The following is an 18,668-nucleotide window of genomic DNA, read 5'->3' on the forward strand; positions in this document are numbered from 1 at the left end:
AAATGGGTCACAGGAGTTTTCATGGACAAATGGCTAAGGGAAATGGGATATTAATCAGAACATGTGTTGTTATGATGACTTAATCTTAACTGGAACTCAGGGGACTCCAGATGTTTGGTCCCTGTACAGTCATGGAAAATAACTCATAAGGATGCTGGATTCTCACGTTGAGGGAAAATTCTTCATTACAGAAATAGGCTTTCTTTTTGTCAATGCATAAAGGGCTACAGTGGAATATCTTCCCAGAACTAAGAAAAAAATATTCTCCTCTGGGAAGGAAACAAGTAAAAAACCCAAAAGGTAGGATTAACTATTTGTAGAAACTACCTTGAAACAGCAGAGGTTGACTTCAGTAGCTTGATCAATAGTGAGGTGTACTGCAAATCATTCATTGCTAAAAACAGTTAAATACTGAAGTTTTACAGGTTTTGTTCTTAAAGTAAATTAGGAAGGACTCTAGGCTATTGTTATAGTAGCACTGTTTGGATGTGAGAGGAAAGGACAGGGTAACAGCTAGTGTTATCAGAACTGTTCACCATCCTTGGCCCTTTCTACTCATCACACCTCATGATCTGAGCGTACCTCTGGAGATGTATGAAGCTTATGAAAATCTGGTAGCCGATGGTGGGGAATCAAAAACAATGCCTTAAAAACAAAGAAGTTTCCTCAAGATTAAGGTCCAGAAATGTAATCAAGAACAACTAAAAGTGAACAAGAATGAACATCTACTCCAAGAAATGAACCTATCTGATGGCTGAATGTCTGGTCGAAAAGGAAACTAGAAAGAGAGGTGCCAAGGAGGAATGCCTCTCGCACTGTCAGAATACAGGGCATGCAAGATGGCCCCCATCTGTTCTTCTTGGCAAGTCTATCCCAATGGTTGAGACAGATGTATCAAGATATTCTACCTTGAAGTCACACTTCATCCACAAACTCTGCTTATGTTCTCAGCTTGTCAAGCAACTTTCCGATATGATTTGAGTTCCCAGGTAGGTTTTCCTTCAGGAGAAAGAAACCACTGACTGGCCAGTTGACAGGAGTATTTCAGTGTACATATTGTACATCAGTAAATTAGCAGTCAAAACCATACATTGGTTACGAGTATTGGTGTTAGTGTCAACAAATCTTTTGCAGCATAACCAACTCTTCATTTACTGTCAATATGAAACTCCTCTGCCACTGTGTGGAGCCCTTCTTGCTAATTCTTGCTGATCAGCAGGTCTCCTTACATCATCACATATAGTGTAGGCTCCCAAATGAAGGGATTGCTTGTTTTTTTCCAGATAAGATAGTTCTTACATACAGAACAAAATGAATGAAAATCCACAAAATGGATTTCACTTCACAAATCCTATGTCAAGAATTTTCAAGATTCCATAACCTCTCCTACCACAAATTGTCTAATGTGTACCTTATGCAACATAAATTGGGATAGAAGTTATAGAAGTTTGAACTAAGATGGCCATTAAGACACTGCCCTCTAAGACTTGTCAACCCATTAGAATTCTGAGTAAAATCATATTGACAGCTGTTTAGAAACAAATCAATCTGTCAAAACTTGAAGAAAATATTAAATGAATATAAATGCCTATAAAGTCCCCCATGGCTAGGTAGGATATATGGGATTGATTCAAATTTGAGTATACTGAAGATGGATCAAAGTGTTCAATTGTTTCTATAGCTCTGCATTAGCTCCAAGTGATATTAAGAAGCCCCGTGGGAAGAAACAGCATAGATTGGAACAATGAGGTAATAAAAGGAGGCATTGACTACAAGCTATGGTTTCGAGGGGTCTGAAATAGGGGAGTTCTTTATTCTGGTGTATAAAGACAGCCTAACAACCACTGTCCTGAGTAATGTGGGGGAAAAATATTTGGAAGAAAGAATGAAGTGAGCATGATTCCCTGAGAAGAGAATACTGGGGTACAGGTATTTATACAGACTTGAAAACTGATGATGGTCTCAGCAAATGCATGCCTCCTGAATAATGATCTATGTGCCAGGGTGTTTGTTGCTTCTCAAATCTCTGAACATGAACCTAAGTCAGAAACTATCTCTGCTGTGAAGATAGACATGTGTCTCAGTTCTCCAGGCACCCTGCTGTTGGACTGTTTCCTCACTGGATTTGCAGAGAAGGGCACACCTCCAGGCCTGTGCAGGCCCTATCTATCTCTCACTACCAACTCCACTGAAAAGCAAGTCATGACACCCCACCCTTTAGGCAACTAACAAAATATTTTCTTTTTTAAAAAAAATTTTTTAAAGATTTTATTTATTCATTTGACAGAGAGAGACACAGCAAGAGAAGGAACACAAACAGGGGGAGCAGGAGAGGGAGAAGCAGGCTTCCCATGGAGCAGGGAGCCCAACATGGGGTTCGATCCCAGGACCCTAGGATCACAACCTGAGCTGAAGGCAGACGCTTAATGACTGAGCCACCCAGACACCCCTAACAAAATATTTTCAATGTTAGCCCGAAAAATAAGAACATCAAGTACAACTCAAGTGTAAAGGTTCAGACTATATCCTTCCGCTGCTTTTATTAATAACTTGGTGCATCTATTATAATAGAACAAAGGCATCTAACAAAGTCAAAGTCTTCCATTCCATTTATTTACCCACTTCCAAAACTATTTTGGTAGGATCAGCCAGCTAGAAAACAGGAAAAACACATTCATTTCTTCGGTTGACTCTTGTGAGCCCTGTAGCAAGTCAAGGTCATGAGATACCAGTCTTGTGAAGAATCACATCACAGGTAAACTGCATGAATGTACACAAGAAACCTTTAATCTCAAGTAGTCGTTCTACATGAACTAACAAGAATATTGGCTCTATTACCTTTTGTGTTTCCTGTATTGGGTGAGAGCCTAAAGACAAGACCATGAGCAACTTAAGAAATATGCAGAAAGAGTGTCTATAAGGAAATGAGCTGACAAAGTTGTGTCCTGACAGGCAAAGGGAAGTAGAGAGCTAAGAAACTATTAGGTGAATATAATATACAAGTGTAAAATCATCTCCCCATATATAAGTTTTGTTTTGTTTTCTCTCAATATGGTTTTTAATTTGGCTTTTAATTTGTATTCCCTACTGATGCCTATGATCTCCCTAATGTACTTATTTGCTAGCTGTACATCTCTTCCTTGTGAAATGTTTAAATCTTTTGCATGTCTTTAATTAAGTTGTTTATTTTCTTATTATTGAACATTGAAGTTTCTGTATATATTCTGGATACAACTCCCTTAACACATATAGGCTTTGCAAATATTCTCTCCCCAGGTCTGTGGGTTGTCTTTTCATTCTCCCAATAGAAGCTTCTGAAGAGCAGGTGTTTTTAATTTTGATAAAGTATAATTTATCAACGTGTTCTTTTATGGTTTGTACTTTTGGTGTCATACCTAGAAAACCTTTGCCTAATGTGAGATTTCTAAGAGTTCCTCCTGTTCTCTTAACCATGAATTTTATAGTTTTACACTTTCAATTTAGGTTTATGATCTATTTTAATGTTTGCATATGATGTAAAATATAGGCGGTAATTATTTTGCATATCAATAGCAAATTGTTCCATCACCATTTGTTAATGACTACCTTTCTCCATGGAATGCCCTTTGTCAATAATAAGTTGTCTGGGTACATATGGATCTATTTCTGGACTCTCTATTCTATTCTATTGACCCATTTGTCTATCTTGATGCTAATACCATGCTGCCTTGATTACTACAGCTTTATAGTAAGTTTCAAATAAGGTCTACTTTTTAGTCTTCCAACTTTTCCCTTCTTTTTCCAAGTTGCTTTGTCTATTTTGGGTGCTTTGCATTTCCATATAAATTTTAGAATTGGTTTATCAAGTTCTACCAAAAAAAAAAAAAAAAACCTGCTAGGATTTTAATTGCCATTGCATGGATCCGTAGATCAGTTTGGAGAGGACTTACATTTCCACTATCTCTGGAAAATCCCCCAATATTTGGCAACTAAACACTACACTTCTAAATAATTCTTAGATCAATATAAAAATCAAAATGGAAATTAGAAAGTATTTTGAACTAAATGTGAATACAAATGCAACATGTTAAAATTTATGGCATACTACTAAAGTGGTACTTAGAGAGAAATTTATAGAACTTAATGCCTACATTAGAAAAAAAATCTCAAATTAATCACATTAGCGTCCACCTTAAAAAAAAAAAAGCTAGAAAATAAGGCAAACTCAATCCAAAGCAAGGAGAAGAAAAAAAAATAAAAAGATAAGAAATAAATGATATAAAAACAGAAAAACAATGGGGAATATTAACAACAATAATTAATAACACTTATTATCCTCTAGTCAGACTAGTCTGGGAAAAAAAAAGAAAAAGGACAAATTACCAATATAAAAAAATAACAGATTAGGTCATTATATATTCTACAAAAATTAAAAGGATAATAAAATAATATGAATATCCTTATGCCAATTTAACTCCACTATGACCTGTAAATATACTTTGTATGACTTGGATCCTTTTCAATTTATTGGGACTTGTTTTATATCTCACAATCTGGTCTATATTGATAAATGTTCTGTGTGCACTTGAAAAGAATGTGTATTCTCTATTGTTGGGTATTCTAGGAATGCCACTTAGGTAAAGTTGGTTGGTAGTGTTGTTCAAATCCTCCTCTCCTTGCTGATTTTACATCTATTTATTCTATCAACAATTGAGAGAGGAATGTTAATGTCTCTGATTAAAATTTTTTTTTTGCAGGGGGCACCTGGATGACTCAGTTGGTTAAGCATCTACTTTCAGCTCAGGTCATGATCCCAGGGTTCTGGGATCAAGCCCTCAGCTCCCTGCTCAGCGGGGAGTCTGCTTCTCCCTCTGCCCTTTCCCCCACTCATGCTTTATGTACTTCAGTGCATAAATAAAAAGGATTAGTATATCATCTTGATAAACGGACAACTTTATCATGAAATGAACTTCTTTAACTCTGGTGACAGTGTTTGCAATGAAATCTACTTTGTCAGATATTAATGCAGCCATTCAAGCTTTCTTTTTATTAGTGTTAGCTTGGTATACCAATTTCCATCCTTTTACTTTTGGGCTATTTGTGTCTTTTTTTATAAAGGCAGACTATAATTGTGTTTTACAATTTGAAAATCTCTGCCTTTTTATTGAAGTCTTTAGGACATTTAACGTCATAACTGATATGCTTAGTTTTAAGTCTATGATCTTCCTATATGTTTTCTAGTTGTCTCATATGTTCTTTGTTCCCTTATCTTTTTTTTACCTTCTTGTGGATTAAGTATTTTTACAATTCCATTTTATCTCTTTTGTTGGCTTATTAGCTACATGTCTTGGTTTTGGTATTTTAATTTAATTGCTTTAGAGTTTAAAGTATATGCTCTTAATTTATCACAATCTATCTTCAAATGATATTATATCACTTCATGTATAATAGAACTTTATAATAGTATACTTCCATTTCTCCCTTCCCAGCTTTTTATGCTATTGTTATCTGTTTATGCTATTGTTTTATGCTATTTCAGTCATATATGTTATTTTTTAAGATTTATTTATTTATGTATTTGAGAGAGAGGGAACACACAGTAGGGGCAGAGGGAGAGGGAGAAAGAATCTCAAGCAGACTCCATGCTGAGCATGGAGCCCGACATGGGACTTGATCTCATGACCCTGAGATTACCACCTGAGCTGAAACCAAGAGTCAGCCACCTAACCGAATGCACCACACAGTGCTCCTCAGTTGTATATCTTATAAATCAGATGATGTATTATTATTATTTTGTTCAAATAGTCAATGGTCTTTAAGAGATTTAAATGATAAGAAAAAATCTTGTATATTTATCCATCTAGTTACCATTTTTCATGTGCCTCACTCTTCTGTGCAGGTCCATATTTCCAACTGGCATAGTTATCCTACTGTCTTTCATTAACATTTCTTGTAGTGTGGGGTCTACCAGTGATGAATTCTTTCAGCTTTTATATCTGAAGATATTTTTGCTGGGTATGGAATTCTTAATCAAATTCTTTTTTCATTCAGCATGTTAAAGATGTTGTTCCACTGTCTTCTTACTTGCATTGTTTCCGATAAGAAATCTACAATTATCCTTAGCTTTGTTCAGTTGCACATGAGTTTTTTATTCCTCTCTATATTTTTAAATTTTCTCATTACTGGTTTGAATAGTGTGATTATGACATGTTTTGATGTAATTTTCTTCAAATTTCTTGTGCTTGGGCTTTACTGAGCTTCTTGAGTCTGTGCACTTATACTTTTCATCATTGGGCAAAATTTACTTTGCCCAAGTAAATTACTTCATCAAATATTTTTCTTTCCTCCTCTCTCTCTTATGTTAGGGACTCCAGTTACACATACATTAGGCTGTTGAACATGTCCTACAATTCACTGATGCTCTTTATAATTTTTTTTTTCTGTTTCATTGTGAAGAGTTTTTCACTACTCTTTTCTTCTACAATGTCTAATCTCATCCACTGTACTTATTATTAATCTCATCCAATGTTATTTAGCTAATACCAGTGTGTTTTTCACATCAGAGTAGTGTTCATCTCTAGAAGTTTGATTTTCCCTTCTTTATATCTCCCACGTCTTTAATCAACTTCCAAACATATGAGCTACACTTTAATGTTCTTGTCTGCCATTCTAACTTCTGTTTCTGTTCTCTCTCTCTCTCTCTCTCTCATTATGTGTAGTATTTTCTTGCTTCTTTGCACATCCAGTAATTTTTGATTGGATATTGGACGCTGTGAATTTTACCTTGTTGGGTACTGGATACTTTTGTATTTCTATATATACCTATGAACTTTACTCTAGGGTGCAGTTATTTGGAAACACTTGGGGATCCTTTTATGTCTTGTTTTCAAGGGTTATTAGGTGAGACCAAAGCAGCATTTAGCCTACAGCTATTTACTCCCCCACTAATAAAATAAGACAATTAGGTGAATTCTACCCAATTCCCTTTAAATTATGAGGTATTCAAGTCTGGTTAGTGGGAATAGGCACTTTTCTTGCCTTATATGAAGTGTGAACATTAGGACCATTCCCCCTAATCCTCTTGATGGTTCTTTCCTAATCTCAGGTAGTTTCCTATCTGTATGGGTCACTCAGTACTCTGATGAATGACTACTTTTTAGATCTCTGGAGTTCTATATCTCTACAGCTCTCTCCTCTCTGGTACTTTATCTTGTTAACTTTAGCCACCATGGCTCTCCCTGGATCCTTATCCAACTCTTCAACTCAAGGAGTCCATCAGGTCGGCCTGGGTTCCCCTTCATTATGCTGCCTGGAAGCCCTCTTAAGGGAGTAAACTGGAGCGATCAAAGGATTTATTTCATTTGTTTCCTGTTTCTTGGAGATCACTGTCCTTCATATCTTGATGTCCAGTATCTTGGAAACTGTTCTTCCACATAAGTTGTCTTTTATTATGATTATTATGGTTTCAGGTGAAAGGGTGAATCTAATTCTTATTAGTCCTCTTTGGCAGAAGCAGAGGTCCATAAATAGTCTTTTGTCTACTCTTTTCAGTCTACATAGTTGACTTTTCAATTTCATGAACACCTTTAAACATTCCAATTCCCAGAACATTCAGTGAAGGAGAAATGCCTGCTGAACTCCCTCTCTGAAACTTGGCAAATAACCCTGTAGGGCCTAATTATAATCAATCTTTTGAGAGACACAAATGGTTGCTATCTCTTATATCTCTGTAGTCAAATAAAATTAAAGGCAAATTCATATTTCTGGGCAACTATAAAAAATTATGACAGGTCCAAGAGGCTATGCTGTTTCAAACATGACTAAAAACACACAGAAAATAATTCATTCACTGGCACCCCACAAGTCTCCCAGTGACATTGTAAAAGTTTAGGCACTGAGAGAATCTTGGCTCAGAGGCCTCAATCTTTTTTTATTAGTACATTTCTCCCTAAGAGTAAACAAGGTAGTTTCAAAGGACATTCATTCTTTGAAGTCAGTTCAAAAAATCAGTGCTGCAGGATACTAAGTAGTACCTCAGTAGCCTGACAGAGATAATGTACAACTGCAATGTGTTCACTATGCCAGGATACAATTTATGCTTTTGGCACATACCCCTTCCTTCTGTGTGTGCCTCAGCTCAATGGAGTTTGGGAATAACCAACTGTGGTCCTGTTTCCATCAGGTTTCTTTCCGAATGCGTACAATGTTGCAACTTCAAACCATAGTGGGTCTGGTCAACTGGGCACTGAACTGTGCTTGGATACTCCTTCTCAAAAATTAGAACTGGTCACTACTGGTTCCCAGGGGCTGTATTAGGGGTAGAGGCATTAAAAATAGTTTGACTCCCTCTGGTCATCAAATGTAATAGGATCTAATAAAAAGAAATGTTCAAAATGTATGTGGTTGTTACTAGACAGCTTTTAAAAATCAATGTACCCACTGATCCATGTATTATTTAAAATTTTTCCTAAAGTAGAGAGTCTTGATGACCAAAGGTGAAGAGATAAATGAGACTGATCGAAATCTTTTCTACTTCATGACACCAAGAATAGCTTTAGTCCTGGAAAAGATTTTTGGCTAAGATAGCACAAGTAACTAAAGCCCAGTGATCTATGTCGTTATGATATCAAAGCAGTGAGAACGACTGATGTCATGTTACCCCATCAATGAAATTAAAATACAAAGTTGTTCATGTGCGAGTTTGTGTGTAAACTTGCTAGTATAAACATACCAGACCCATTTGAATCAGTGGAAAGTTAGAGTTTTGGAGGAGAAAAGGAACAGACATCAGAAAATGTCTCTTCCTTATTTACTGCATCCTGTTCACTGTCTGATGGGATCAAGAATCTTGTTCACCAAATAATGAAGCTTTACATTTATTTGTTCAATAGAACATAGTATCTCTTCACCCCTTCCCACACCCTGCTTTTAAAAAAGCTGTTAATTATTTTAAATACTTGGGGACAATTCAATTATAAAGGGCACAGGTAAAATAAAAGGGCTTAATGAAGGTATTAAAATGTAATGCACAATTCCCACATGACAACAACATAACAGATATTTGCAGCACAATATAAAAATGCAACAAGAGCCAATGTTAAAGATTTGGGACTTAGTTTATTCTGCACTTTTATGCTGTAGAAATTCAGATGGGCTAGTCACTGAATGCAGGATGGGCCAGGTGTCCAGGTGCTGGGTTTATATCTAACACTATTTTCCTCTACTGTACATTTTCTGGCTTGTGTTAACTTGACTTGGGTTTAATGATATCTGGCAACAATTACCCATAACAGGGTCTGGCTAGGATGACTGTCATTTTGAATTCTGTTTTGTCTCTGTGTAACTCATGTCTTAGTCACAATCATTCAAGGAGGGTATTTTTAGTAGGTATGTGGTTTCCATTTGCGTAAACAATTTGGCGAAAAACTGCACATGGGTGTTCCCTAGGTATTGTGTGATAAGACACCTGGAGTGAATTATTGAATGAGCTTAGAGGAAAAGGCTTGAGAACTGATTTCACACATATGAATAAAGAAAGCCTGTCACAGTGGCTTAGAGATGAAAGCTAGAGGCACTGCTTCCTTTTTAATAGGAGGAGTTGTGTTCGAATTTCTTCTTACTCCTCAATCTGGATATTCAGTATTTGCTCTTCAGTGACATTAAAACCAAACTATCAAAGAACAGCTGAGCATCCAATACAAAGTCTCCAGGGAGGTATGATTCAAAGAGTGTCTGGGGCTCTTAGCACAAACCACTACCTAGAAACGTGCATTTTCAGTTTAATATCACGTACATGTATGAAGGAGTCGCAAAGAATAAGCCCAGGTTACAACTGAAACAGGAGATTTATGTAAAAGGCGAGAACAGTTTTCTCAGTAGGATAGTACAAAGTCTAAAGGATAATATAATCTGAACTTTCAGGTTTTAGAGAGAGTAGAATGCTCTTTGTGAAAAGTAAAAGCAGTGTTCATGGAGCACATCACAAGGTAGGTTCAGTCTAACTGGTCTGGTGGGGATTGCCTTTCAAAACTTGCCTTTGAGACTTATTCTTGCTGACCAAACTGCATTCTTATAACTATGGATGTTCTCCAATATGTGGGTCTCCCAACATAGTGATAACACTGAGCAGAGTTCTGTTCTTATTGAAAGCAATAATTCCTCATTAAAAGAGAAAATGTGAAAACTGAAAACATGGAGCATTTCCCATTTATGCTGCACAATTCACAACCAAAGACTCATATTCCATCCCATTCCAATCAGCAAGTCCAGAGGCAACTTTAAAGTGAAAATGAAAAAATGGCAAGTGGTAAAGAGAGAGTGTATAGAAGGCGTTTGTGATAGAGCAAAGGGTGGTGGAGGGGAAGAGATACAATGATAATCTGTAAATTATTGAAATAGGGATCGAGTACTCCTTAAATGCAGTGAAGGGTTTTTTTAGGGTATAAGAATATATTAACAACCACAATTTCAATTTGAGGTGTAATTCTAACAAACCTGCATTAGATCGTGAATTTTATGGAAAAATATAATGGGAATTATGCTCTTACCATCTGTTTTCTTTGAATCACTTCCGACATTAGATTGATCCTTCCTGTCTGTCTTATTTTTACCATCTTTCAAGTCACCTGAAAGTAATAAACATGACAAACAGCATATGTATACAGCTAAAAGGGAAGTTATAAATAGTCTTAAACTTGTCAAGGTAAAAAGATGGAAAAAAAGTGCATAATTTTAGTCATGAGGGGGTACATATCTGAATGTATCTTTCTAAGCCATATATTAGGTCTTAAAAGTTAGATTACAATCCAGAAATTAAGACAAAGTTCCTGTTAAACAAAGTTGCACTTAAGCCAATAATGTTTATTTTCCAAGAAAGGCAGTTCAGCTTTATTATTGGGCTGTAGAGAGCAGAAAAACTTAGGTCAAATGTAAATTATGCCAGCTCATAGCTACTTAAGTTCTATATGCTTCAGTTTCCTCATCTGCAAAATGGTGATAATAATAGCTACTTTACAGACATAATATAAGGACAAATGTATTTAAGGGAGTGAATCTGATATCTGGCACATCACGCAATGACAACTGAACTCTAAAACAGAGTTATAAATGTATTCTAAGTAACAAGCTTATCAAAATATGATTTGTAAATGTTAAAAAACACTATGCAAACAGATGTAGAATAAACACGTGTCAAAAACTTACTTAATTCATTCACAAAGGAACCAGAGAGATCGTAAGGAGGGTGCCAAGGACATTTAAGGAAATGGGCATTTATAGGCATTTTAGAAAACTGTTAAAATAAGATTGCTGTGTTAGAAACAAAATTGGTTATGTCCTACAGGGCAATAAAATCATAACCTGTGGGTAGGGGGGTAATCTCTTCTAACAGTCAAAAATCTGTAAGTTAGCATACAACTTCACGGGGCCTAGGCTTGAGTCAATAGTAAAAGACAAAGTTAAACACAGTCATGTTCTCCTAAAGCAGGAGTTATCCACCTGTAGCTCAGGGGCCAATGTGGAAACAGCGATCTTTGGAAATAGTCATATGCATTTCGTTTGCATGCTGTCTGCAGCCGCTTTCATGCTGCGGTGGTAGGCGCTTCATGGTTGCAACAGAGACCCGCAAAACCAGGAATAGTTACTGGCTGGGCTGGCACAGAAAAAGCTTGCTGACCCCTGTCTAAGATAATCAAATAATCCCTGGCCAGGTCTTTTTAAGAGTATGCCACTGTGACATTGAAAGGACATGGCATCCACTCCCCCAGCCTTATTCTCAAGTTTTGGAAATTTTTCTTACAGTCTTACTAATGGCATCTTTTTTTTTTTAGCCTGCATAAAACCCAGAATATATTACAACTAAAATACTGGTACTTCTTGAAGCAAGAAGACCCTAAGAATAATTGCAACCAGGAAGGAGGAAGCAGGGTCCTATCTTTTTTGCTTTCTTTGTGCCAGGCATAGCGTAGGCATCATTCATTAAATTCTTCTAACAATGCCATTATGAAGGTACTACGATTGAAAGTAGATGAATTCATCACAGTTTAATTCACTGAGTGATCAATTTGCAGAATAACAAACTCATCAAATGACTGAGGATGTTTTCCAAGCGTGAGTTTTCCTTTGGCTTCACTGCAGCACTGTGTCACACACTGGTCTGTCCAGCTGTGTTGAATGTAGCGCACCAGCCACCTGCCAGTGGTTCACATACCACCCCAGCCCTGCCTCTGCCCACAACCTTGCATGTGTGCTTCCAGCAGCAAAACTGCTCCAGTTGGCAGCCGTTGATCTGGTTTAAGGCATTCGTCTGACAATTTTTTTGCATAGATGGCCAACTGATCTTTCCACAAAGTGATTTTGTTTCAAATGACTTGTGAAGAACGGACATGAAATTCATACTACCATCTCCATTTTATGGCTATGGAACCTAAGGCATAAATAAAGCAGTCTACCACAATATGCACAGATGGGTCTGATTCTAGAAGCTAAGCTCTCGACCACTGTACATTGCCAACTTCCCTATGAAGCTTAAGTTTTCAATTTCAGGCTTCTGTTTACTTCTGCCATTTCTAAATGCCTTTGGCCTACAGATTTATAAAGAAATGGTTACCTAAGGACAATTCAAGACCATTTGGGGTTGTGATGTATTTGACAAAGTAAGTATTTTCAATGGAATTTGACAAATCCCAAGCTAAGTTTGGAGTCAATAAATTCTCCAAGTTTCCTCTTACTCTTAATTCTGAAATGGGATGAACTGGTTGAAGGGATTGAGGGGGAAAAGGGGAAAAAGGGGTCAACTCTAGCCAGGGTGTAAGCAGGAGGAATTCAAGTGAAGGACATGATCATCACCCTTTACCACCACCAATGGCCAAAGAGAGGATTCCTTTGGAGGTCCCATGAGACAGTCCAAATACTGGCTCCTTCTTGTTTTAAGGATGCCAGAGATGGACTCAAAGATCTTGAGCCCTGTAGTCAAACTCATTCCCTGCAGAAAAAATGTCTTTATTTCCTAAATGAGCCTTCACACCTTAATGCACAATACTTTATGCCTTCCAGATTTCCCTGGACTAGAGCTTCATGCACAGCTGCAGCAAGACCAGGATGTCTTCCAGAAGTCGCAGGAGAGGTTCAATTTGCTGGATGCTAGACAGCAGTCTGCGGGCAGCCTGCCTTTTCTTCAGTCAGGGTTGGGGAGGCTGAGAGAGGAAGTACCTTGAGGGAGACCAAAGCCTGGGGATCTCATAGTTGCTGATGAGAACACCTCTAGAACCCCATTAACCACTGTCCTCTGGTTCCATCCTGGAAGTACCTTGGGCAACCACAAAAAGGATGATGGGAAAGTGACACATGTTTGTTTGATGATGTTCCTTGAACAGAATCCATTAGGTAATTTCCCATGGGTTGTATATGGAGTAATGGCTGATGTGAGCTGTTATTCAATAAACAGGGGAAACAAAAGAGCCTTTCTGCACAGTTATAAATCATTTTAATTAGGCTGCTGTAACACAGTCCCGAACCACCATTAGCCTTTCTTATTATTGCTTAAAACTGACTTCTTTCCCCATTGCTCATTTAATACTTAGTTTTTAAGGGAAATGGTAGACTGTTGATTACTTTGGGAAATAAACACAGCCTAGTTGAAACTTGGGCTCCTATTTGTTTCTTTCAGGCTCTCCCTCTAATGGTCTTCAAAATTGATTCCTGCCACCTCTGCCCTCTCTGGGTATTTATTTATACCCATCTCATAGAATTTATAACCTTCTCTATGACCAGCATGTTTATGTTCATTGGTTTCTCTCCCTGACCAGACCAGGGGTTGGCAAACTATGGCCCATGGGCCAAACTTGGTCCCAGTGCCTGGTCTTATATGGCCCACAAACTAAGAATAGTTTTTATATTATTAAATGGTTGAAAAAAGAGAAGTATATTTAATGACATTTGAAAATTATATAGAATTTAAACTTGAATTTTTATAAATAAAGTTTTATTGGAATTCAGCCATGCCTATTTGTTTATATGTTATCTGTGGCTGCTTTTGCACTAAAACAGGAGTGTTAAAAGCAGTTGCAATAGACACTGCATGGCTCCCAAAGTCTACAATATTTACCATCTGGCCCTTTACAGAAAAAGTGCACTAACCCCTGGAATAGATCATAAGGTTCTTGAGGACCTTAGCTGAGCCTCAATATTCCTCTGATTTCCTACTCTCCCCAATAGTGCCAAAACTTGTAAACAGTAGGGATGTGCTGATTATGAAACATAGAATTTGGACTCAGACCTGAATTTGACTTGAAATCTCTACTTTGTGGTTGCTTGACCTTAAGCAAGTGATGTAACCTTTCTGAATCTCCGTTTCCTCATCTGCAAAATGGGAATGAGTATATCTACCTCACAGAGTTGTTAGCATTTTTAAAAATGATTTAATGTAGGTAAAATCTCATGTACAATGTCTGGCATATTAAGCATTCAATATATTATTGATGTTACTTTTATTAAGGGAAAGCCATTTTTAACCCAATTTCCTAAAAGAAAAAAGCAGGAAGAAACACATCTTGCCTCTCTCAGGAGCCCTTCCATACTCCTCCTTTGAGAAGAAGAGACTCATCTAGGAGGAGTTTGAGAATGCAAAGCTCAGTTGAGCCACCCATTTCTCTAGTTCCCAACCCCCTCTGAAATGTGTTTTCCACAAAACACACACCTTTTGCATCACTCCAGAAGCAGTCTACTGGGGTGTTGGGGTGCTGGGGTGGGAATGAGGTGAGAGGTCCGAGGCCTGCCTGCTCGGCCAGTATCTGGTTGGCTAAGCTCACTTCAAGGCAGATGTGTGAGGAAGCCCACGTGCTCAGCAGACCAAGTCACATTTTCCAATTCAACTCCAGTTGTAGTACAGCTCATATTTTGACCATTGACTTTCTGATTCTGGTATCTCTCTCTTAGTTGGTGCTGACCTTGGGAGGGGATGAGAGGAGGTCTTTTGCACTGCCCTCTAAAAACTCCAACAGGTAGATCATAAATTCTTATACAATTGAACATATTTTCTGGACAATGATGCACTTGCATACAAAGCTAACTAGTTAGGAGCAGTCTCCAGAACCAGGCTGCTGAGGGGCTGGACAAGGTGGACAAAGGCCTTCTCTACCTCCTAGGGTGCTCATGGGGTTACCTGAGGGAATTCATGCAAAACTCTTGGAACATGATATGAGTTATTAACATTATCATATGTATTAAAATATTGTTTTCTGATTCTACATGTTGTATATGTTCACTGTAAAAATAACTGGAGAGTGTTGTGCTAAGCACCTTTTATATATTCCTCATTTACTCAGGCTATGTAGCATACATAATAGCTACAGCATGGCCTACCAGGTGGATAAGAGAATAAACACGTAAAGAGAGGACTTAAAAGAGCATCTGGTGGATAGTCAATAAATGCTAGTTATTCTATTGTCATCATTGTTTTGCTATCATTCTCATTATTGAGGCTCACAAGTGGCCCTGCTGTGAGCAGGTATTATTATTATGCACACTTTACAGAGCCAGCAGAAGATTAAGTAACCTGGCCAAGGCCACCAAGAAGTGAGAGGCACAGCTGTGACTTGAATCCAGGTCTGTCAGACTGCAAAACTACCTTGCCACAACTTGAAAGTTCTAGAGACTCTGAACTTACTGCTCTTCCCTAAACAAGGTAACAAATTCCATGCCCTTGTGCCTCAGCTCGTCTTGTTCCTCTGGTGAAGAAGTCCCTATTCCCCATCTAACCAGCGAAGTTCAGCATTGAAAACAGAGCTCAGGCGCCACCACCTGCTGACGCTTTCTTGACATTTCTCCATTCCACGAGCCCCAGATGCAACAAAGCTAATGTCTCTTTTTTGACATGATCCTTGAGCTAAATTTAGCTGCCTTGCCATGACTGTTACTTGCTCAGAATTATTTCTAAGGATGCCCATGTCTCTATGAGATTGTGGACTTCCTGTGGCCTTTCTAAATTCTCAGTGCCAAGCACAGTGCATTTAAGGTGGTGACCAGATCATCTGGGTTTGCCTGGTACTTTTCTGGTTTTAAAAATCTAAAGCTCTAGGGGCGCCTGGGTGGCTTAGTCATCAAGCGTCTGCCTTCGGCTCAGATCATGATCCCGGGGTCCTGGGATCGAGCCCCGCATTGGGCTCCCTGCTCGGCGGGAAGCCTGCTTCTCCCTCTCCCACTCCCCTGCTTGTGTTCCCTCTCTTGCTATCTCTCTCTGTCAACTAAGTAAATAAATAATTAAAAAATCTAAAGCTCTAGATGCCAGGAAACCCCTCAGTCCCAGGCAAATGGGATAGGTAGTTACCCTAACGTATATACTTTTCACTTACAGACATACAGACCTGAGCCCCAGCCCTGCCTGCTAGAGGGACAGTGCATATGGAAGACACTTTCCATCCACCCATCTGGGCAATGAACACTCAGGAATGTGCTGAGATTGGTCATAGTTATTTCCCCAGTGGATAGGCAGGCACTGGCCAGAGTCTCCAGAACAGCTGGGAAAGGCCTGAAAAGTATAAATCTCCCCAGAGAGAACGGCCTAAGCCAGACTCTGGCTTCTTTTGATGGGATCCTAATGGAACCCATGGCCCAGTGAGGTGTGATGAGCAGCAGCTGGGGAGACCAGAAACACCGGCTCTGAGAGCCATCCTCACAGGTGTGGTCGTTTGCCAGTTTCCATTCATCGCGTCATTAACACCCCGAAAAGAGCCTTTCACCAGTGAAACTGTACTCACCATTCTGTTGTTTTTCTTCTGAGGACTTCTCAGCTTTGGAATTTTTCCCACAAGGGTTGTCGCTTTTGTTTGTGCGCGTTCCATTGGCTTGATTCTTAGCTTCCCCAGATGACTTTTTCTCGGCTTTGCCAGCCGCGGCTTCTTCAGTCTGGCTTTTGGCTTCCATTTCCTTTTGCTTCTCCTCTGCAGCCAGGCGAGCTTTTTCCTCTGCTTCCTTCTTGGCCTTCTCCTCTGGGCCCATGGCAAGTCAGGAAAAGCACAGAAAAGATGAAAAGAGGTCACACTATTAGGAGAACTGCCTCTTTAAACAAAAACAAATATTTGCACTGAGTGCTTGGGGTCTCTTTTTGGTTAATTCAAGTCAGATTAGTGTGTATATTCAGGAAACCAATAAAACTGGTTCCTGGTGATGTCATTTCTGAAAATAGTGGGTGAGAAGAAGGGGCAGGGAGAAAGTAATAATAATAATAATGATAATAATAACTAATAAACCAATATAACAATTGGCATTTTCAATATCTATTATCAATAGCTTGTCTTGAGTGTATCCTCTATGCCAGGTATTATGCTAAGTGCTTTTCAAGGATTACTTCCTTTCGTTCTCAAAACAGCCTTAGGCGTAGCTACTATTATTATAACCCTATCTTCTGAGTGTGAAGTCAAGGCTCAGGGACATTACAAAACCCTCCCACAGCCACAGTTAAAATTGGAGTTTCATGGAGATTTGCTTAGGCTCTGGAGTTTAAACATAAACAATTGATTACAAAACAGAAAGGAAAAAATAATCGCCACAGTTTCAGGGCCACTGTTTGTGAATTTAAAAGTAGGAGGAGGGTAATTAGGCCTTACAAAAAGCACGGTCTTCAAACTGTCCACAAGATTAGAGGTAGCCTTTAGTTTGGGCAGGTACCCTGGTCTGCATCATCCCCTTTAATGAGAGGATGTCAGCCTTATTTCCAATTCTGTTTACTGTGAAAGGGTCTCGCTCTGTGTTTCATCAAAAACATAGCATAATTGCATAGCATAGCATAATTGCATTCGTGAAAAGATTGGTTCATTCATTCAACTAATATTTATTGAGCAGCAACAGTATCAAGTACCATTTTAGGCGCTGGGAATGTAGCAGCAAGCAAGACTTAATGGAACAGAAAAGACCATTATTAAGTAAACAAGTCACAAAGTTAATTTCAGGTGGTGAAAAAGGTAAAGCAAAAGTAAAGCAAAGTAATATGATGGAACAGGATCAGCATAACGGAGGGAGGTGGCATTAGATCAGGAGGTAAAGAAAGTGCTATCTGACAAATTCTTAATGATGAATTGCTGGCCATAAAATAATCAGGGAAAATCGCATTCCAGGCAGAGTAATAAAAAATGTCAAGGCCACGAGGGAGGAATGAGCTTGGGATACTGAGTTAGTCGATATGGCTCACGCAGATTTAGAAGAGGTTAGTGACAGATGATGTGGTCAAACGACCAAGGACATGCAGAGCTGAGATCTTGCAGGGCCTTGGAGGCAATGAAGTGGCACTGGGTTGTAGGAATAACACACACCTAACAGAAACCCATCCTCCCTCACGGGAGAGACTCCCCCCATTTAACATCCAACTGATTCAAAAGACCTTCCAGGTTGTGTCATCCATTATAAAAAAAATTACTGAATTTTTTTTCTCTAGATGTGTTAAAAGTATCCCACACTTCGCTATCAAGGGTCCTCTTTATTTTCCTTGGTTAGTCTTGCTCCTGAAAAAGCTAGTCTTCATAGACAACAAGTTTGTAATCTAATGGGCACCCGGGTGGTTATGCTTCTCTTTGTTTTAGCTGCGTAAGAGCACAAAGCCCAAGTCTGATCCAGTTCACATGTTCGTGGGGGCTTTCCAGCATTGTATTTTGTGGATGTCTTTGATCTCTGGCTTCATTTTGCTTTTCCTGCCCCTA

General features: G+C 38.6%; 1 protein-coding gene across 4 annotated transcripts in view; it reads right to left on the minus strand.

The window, feature by feature from the left end:
• PDE1C (phosphodiesterase 1C) overlaps nucleotides 1–18,668 on the minus strand; it is a 625,988-nt gene that overhangs the window by 38,421 nt on the left and 568,899 nt on the right. For all 4 annotated transcript variants that reach the window (XM_088018710.1, XM_088018709.1, XM_088018711.1 and 1 more), the window contains 2 exons: nucleotides 16,734–16,964; nucleotides 10,527–10,604 (listed from right to left, as the gene is read on the minus strand). In XM_088018710.1, coding sequence (XP_087874836.1) covers nucleotides 10,527–10,604; nucleotides 16,734–16,964 — 309 coding nt within the window. The remainder of the gene's footprint in view (nucleotides 1–10,526; nucleotides 10,605–16,733; nucleotides 16,965–18,668) is intronic.

Source organism: Eumetopias jubatus, unplaced genomic scaffold, assembly GCF_037043125.1.
Source record: "Eumetopias jubatus isolate StellerSeaLion01/CBP00866 unplaced genomic scaffold, mEumJub1_p1.0 scaffold_14, whole genome shotgun sequence".
In the NCBI taxonomy this organism is placed as follows: domain Eukaryota; kingdom Metazoa; phylum Chordata; class Mammalia; order Carnivora; family Otariidae; genus Eumetopias; species Eumetopias jubatus.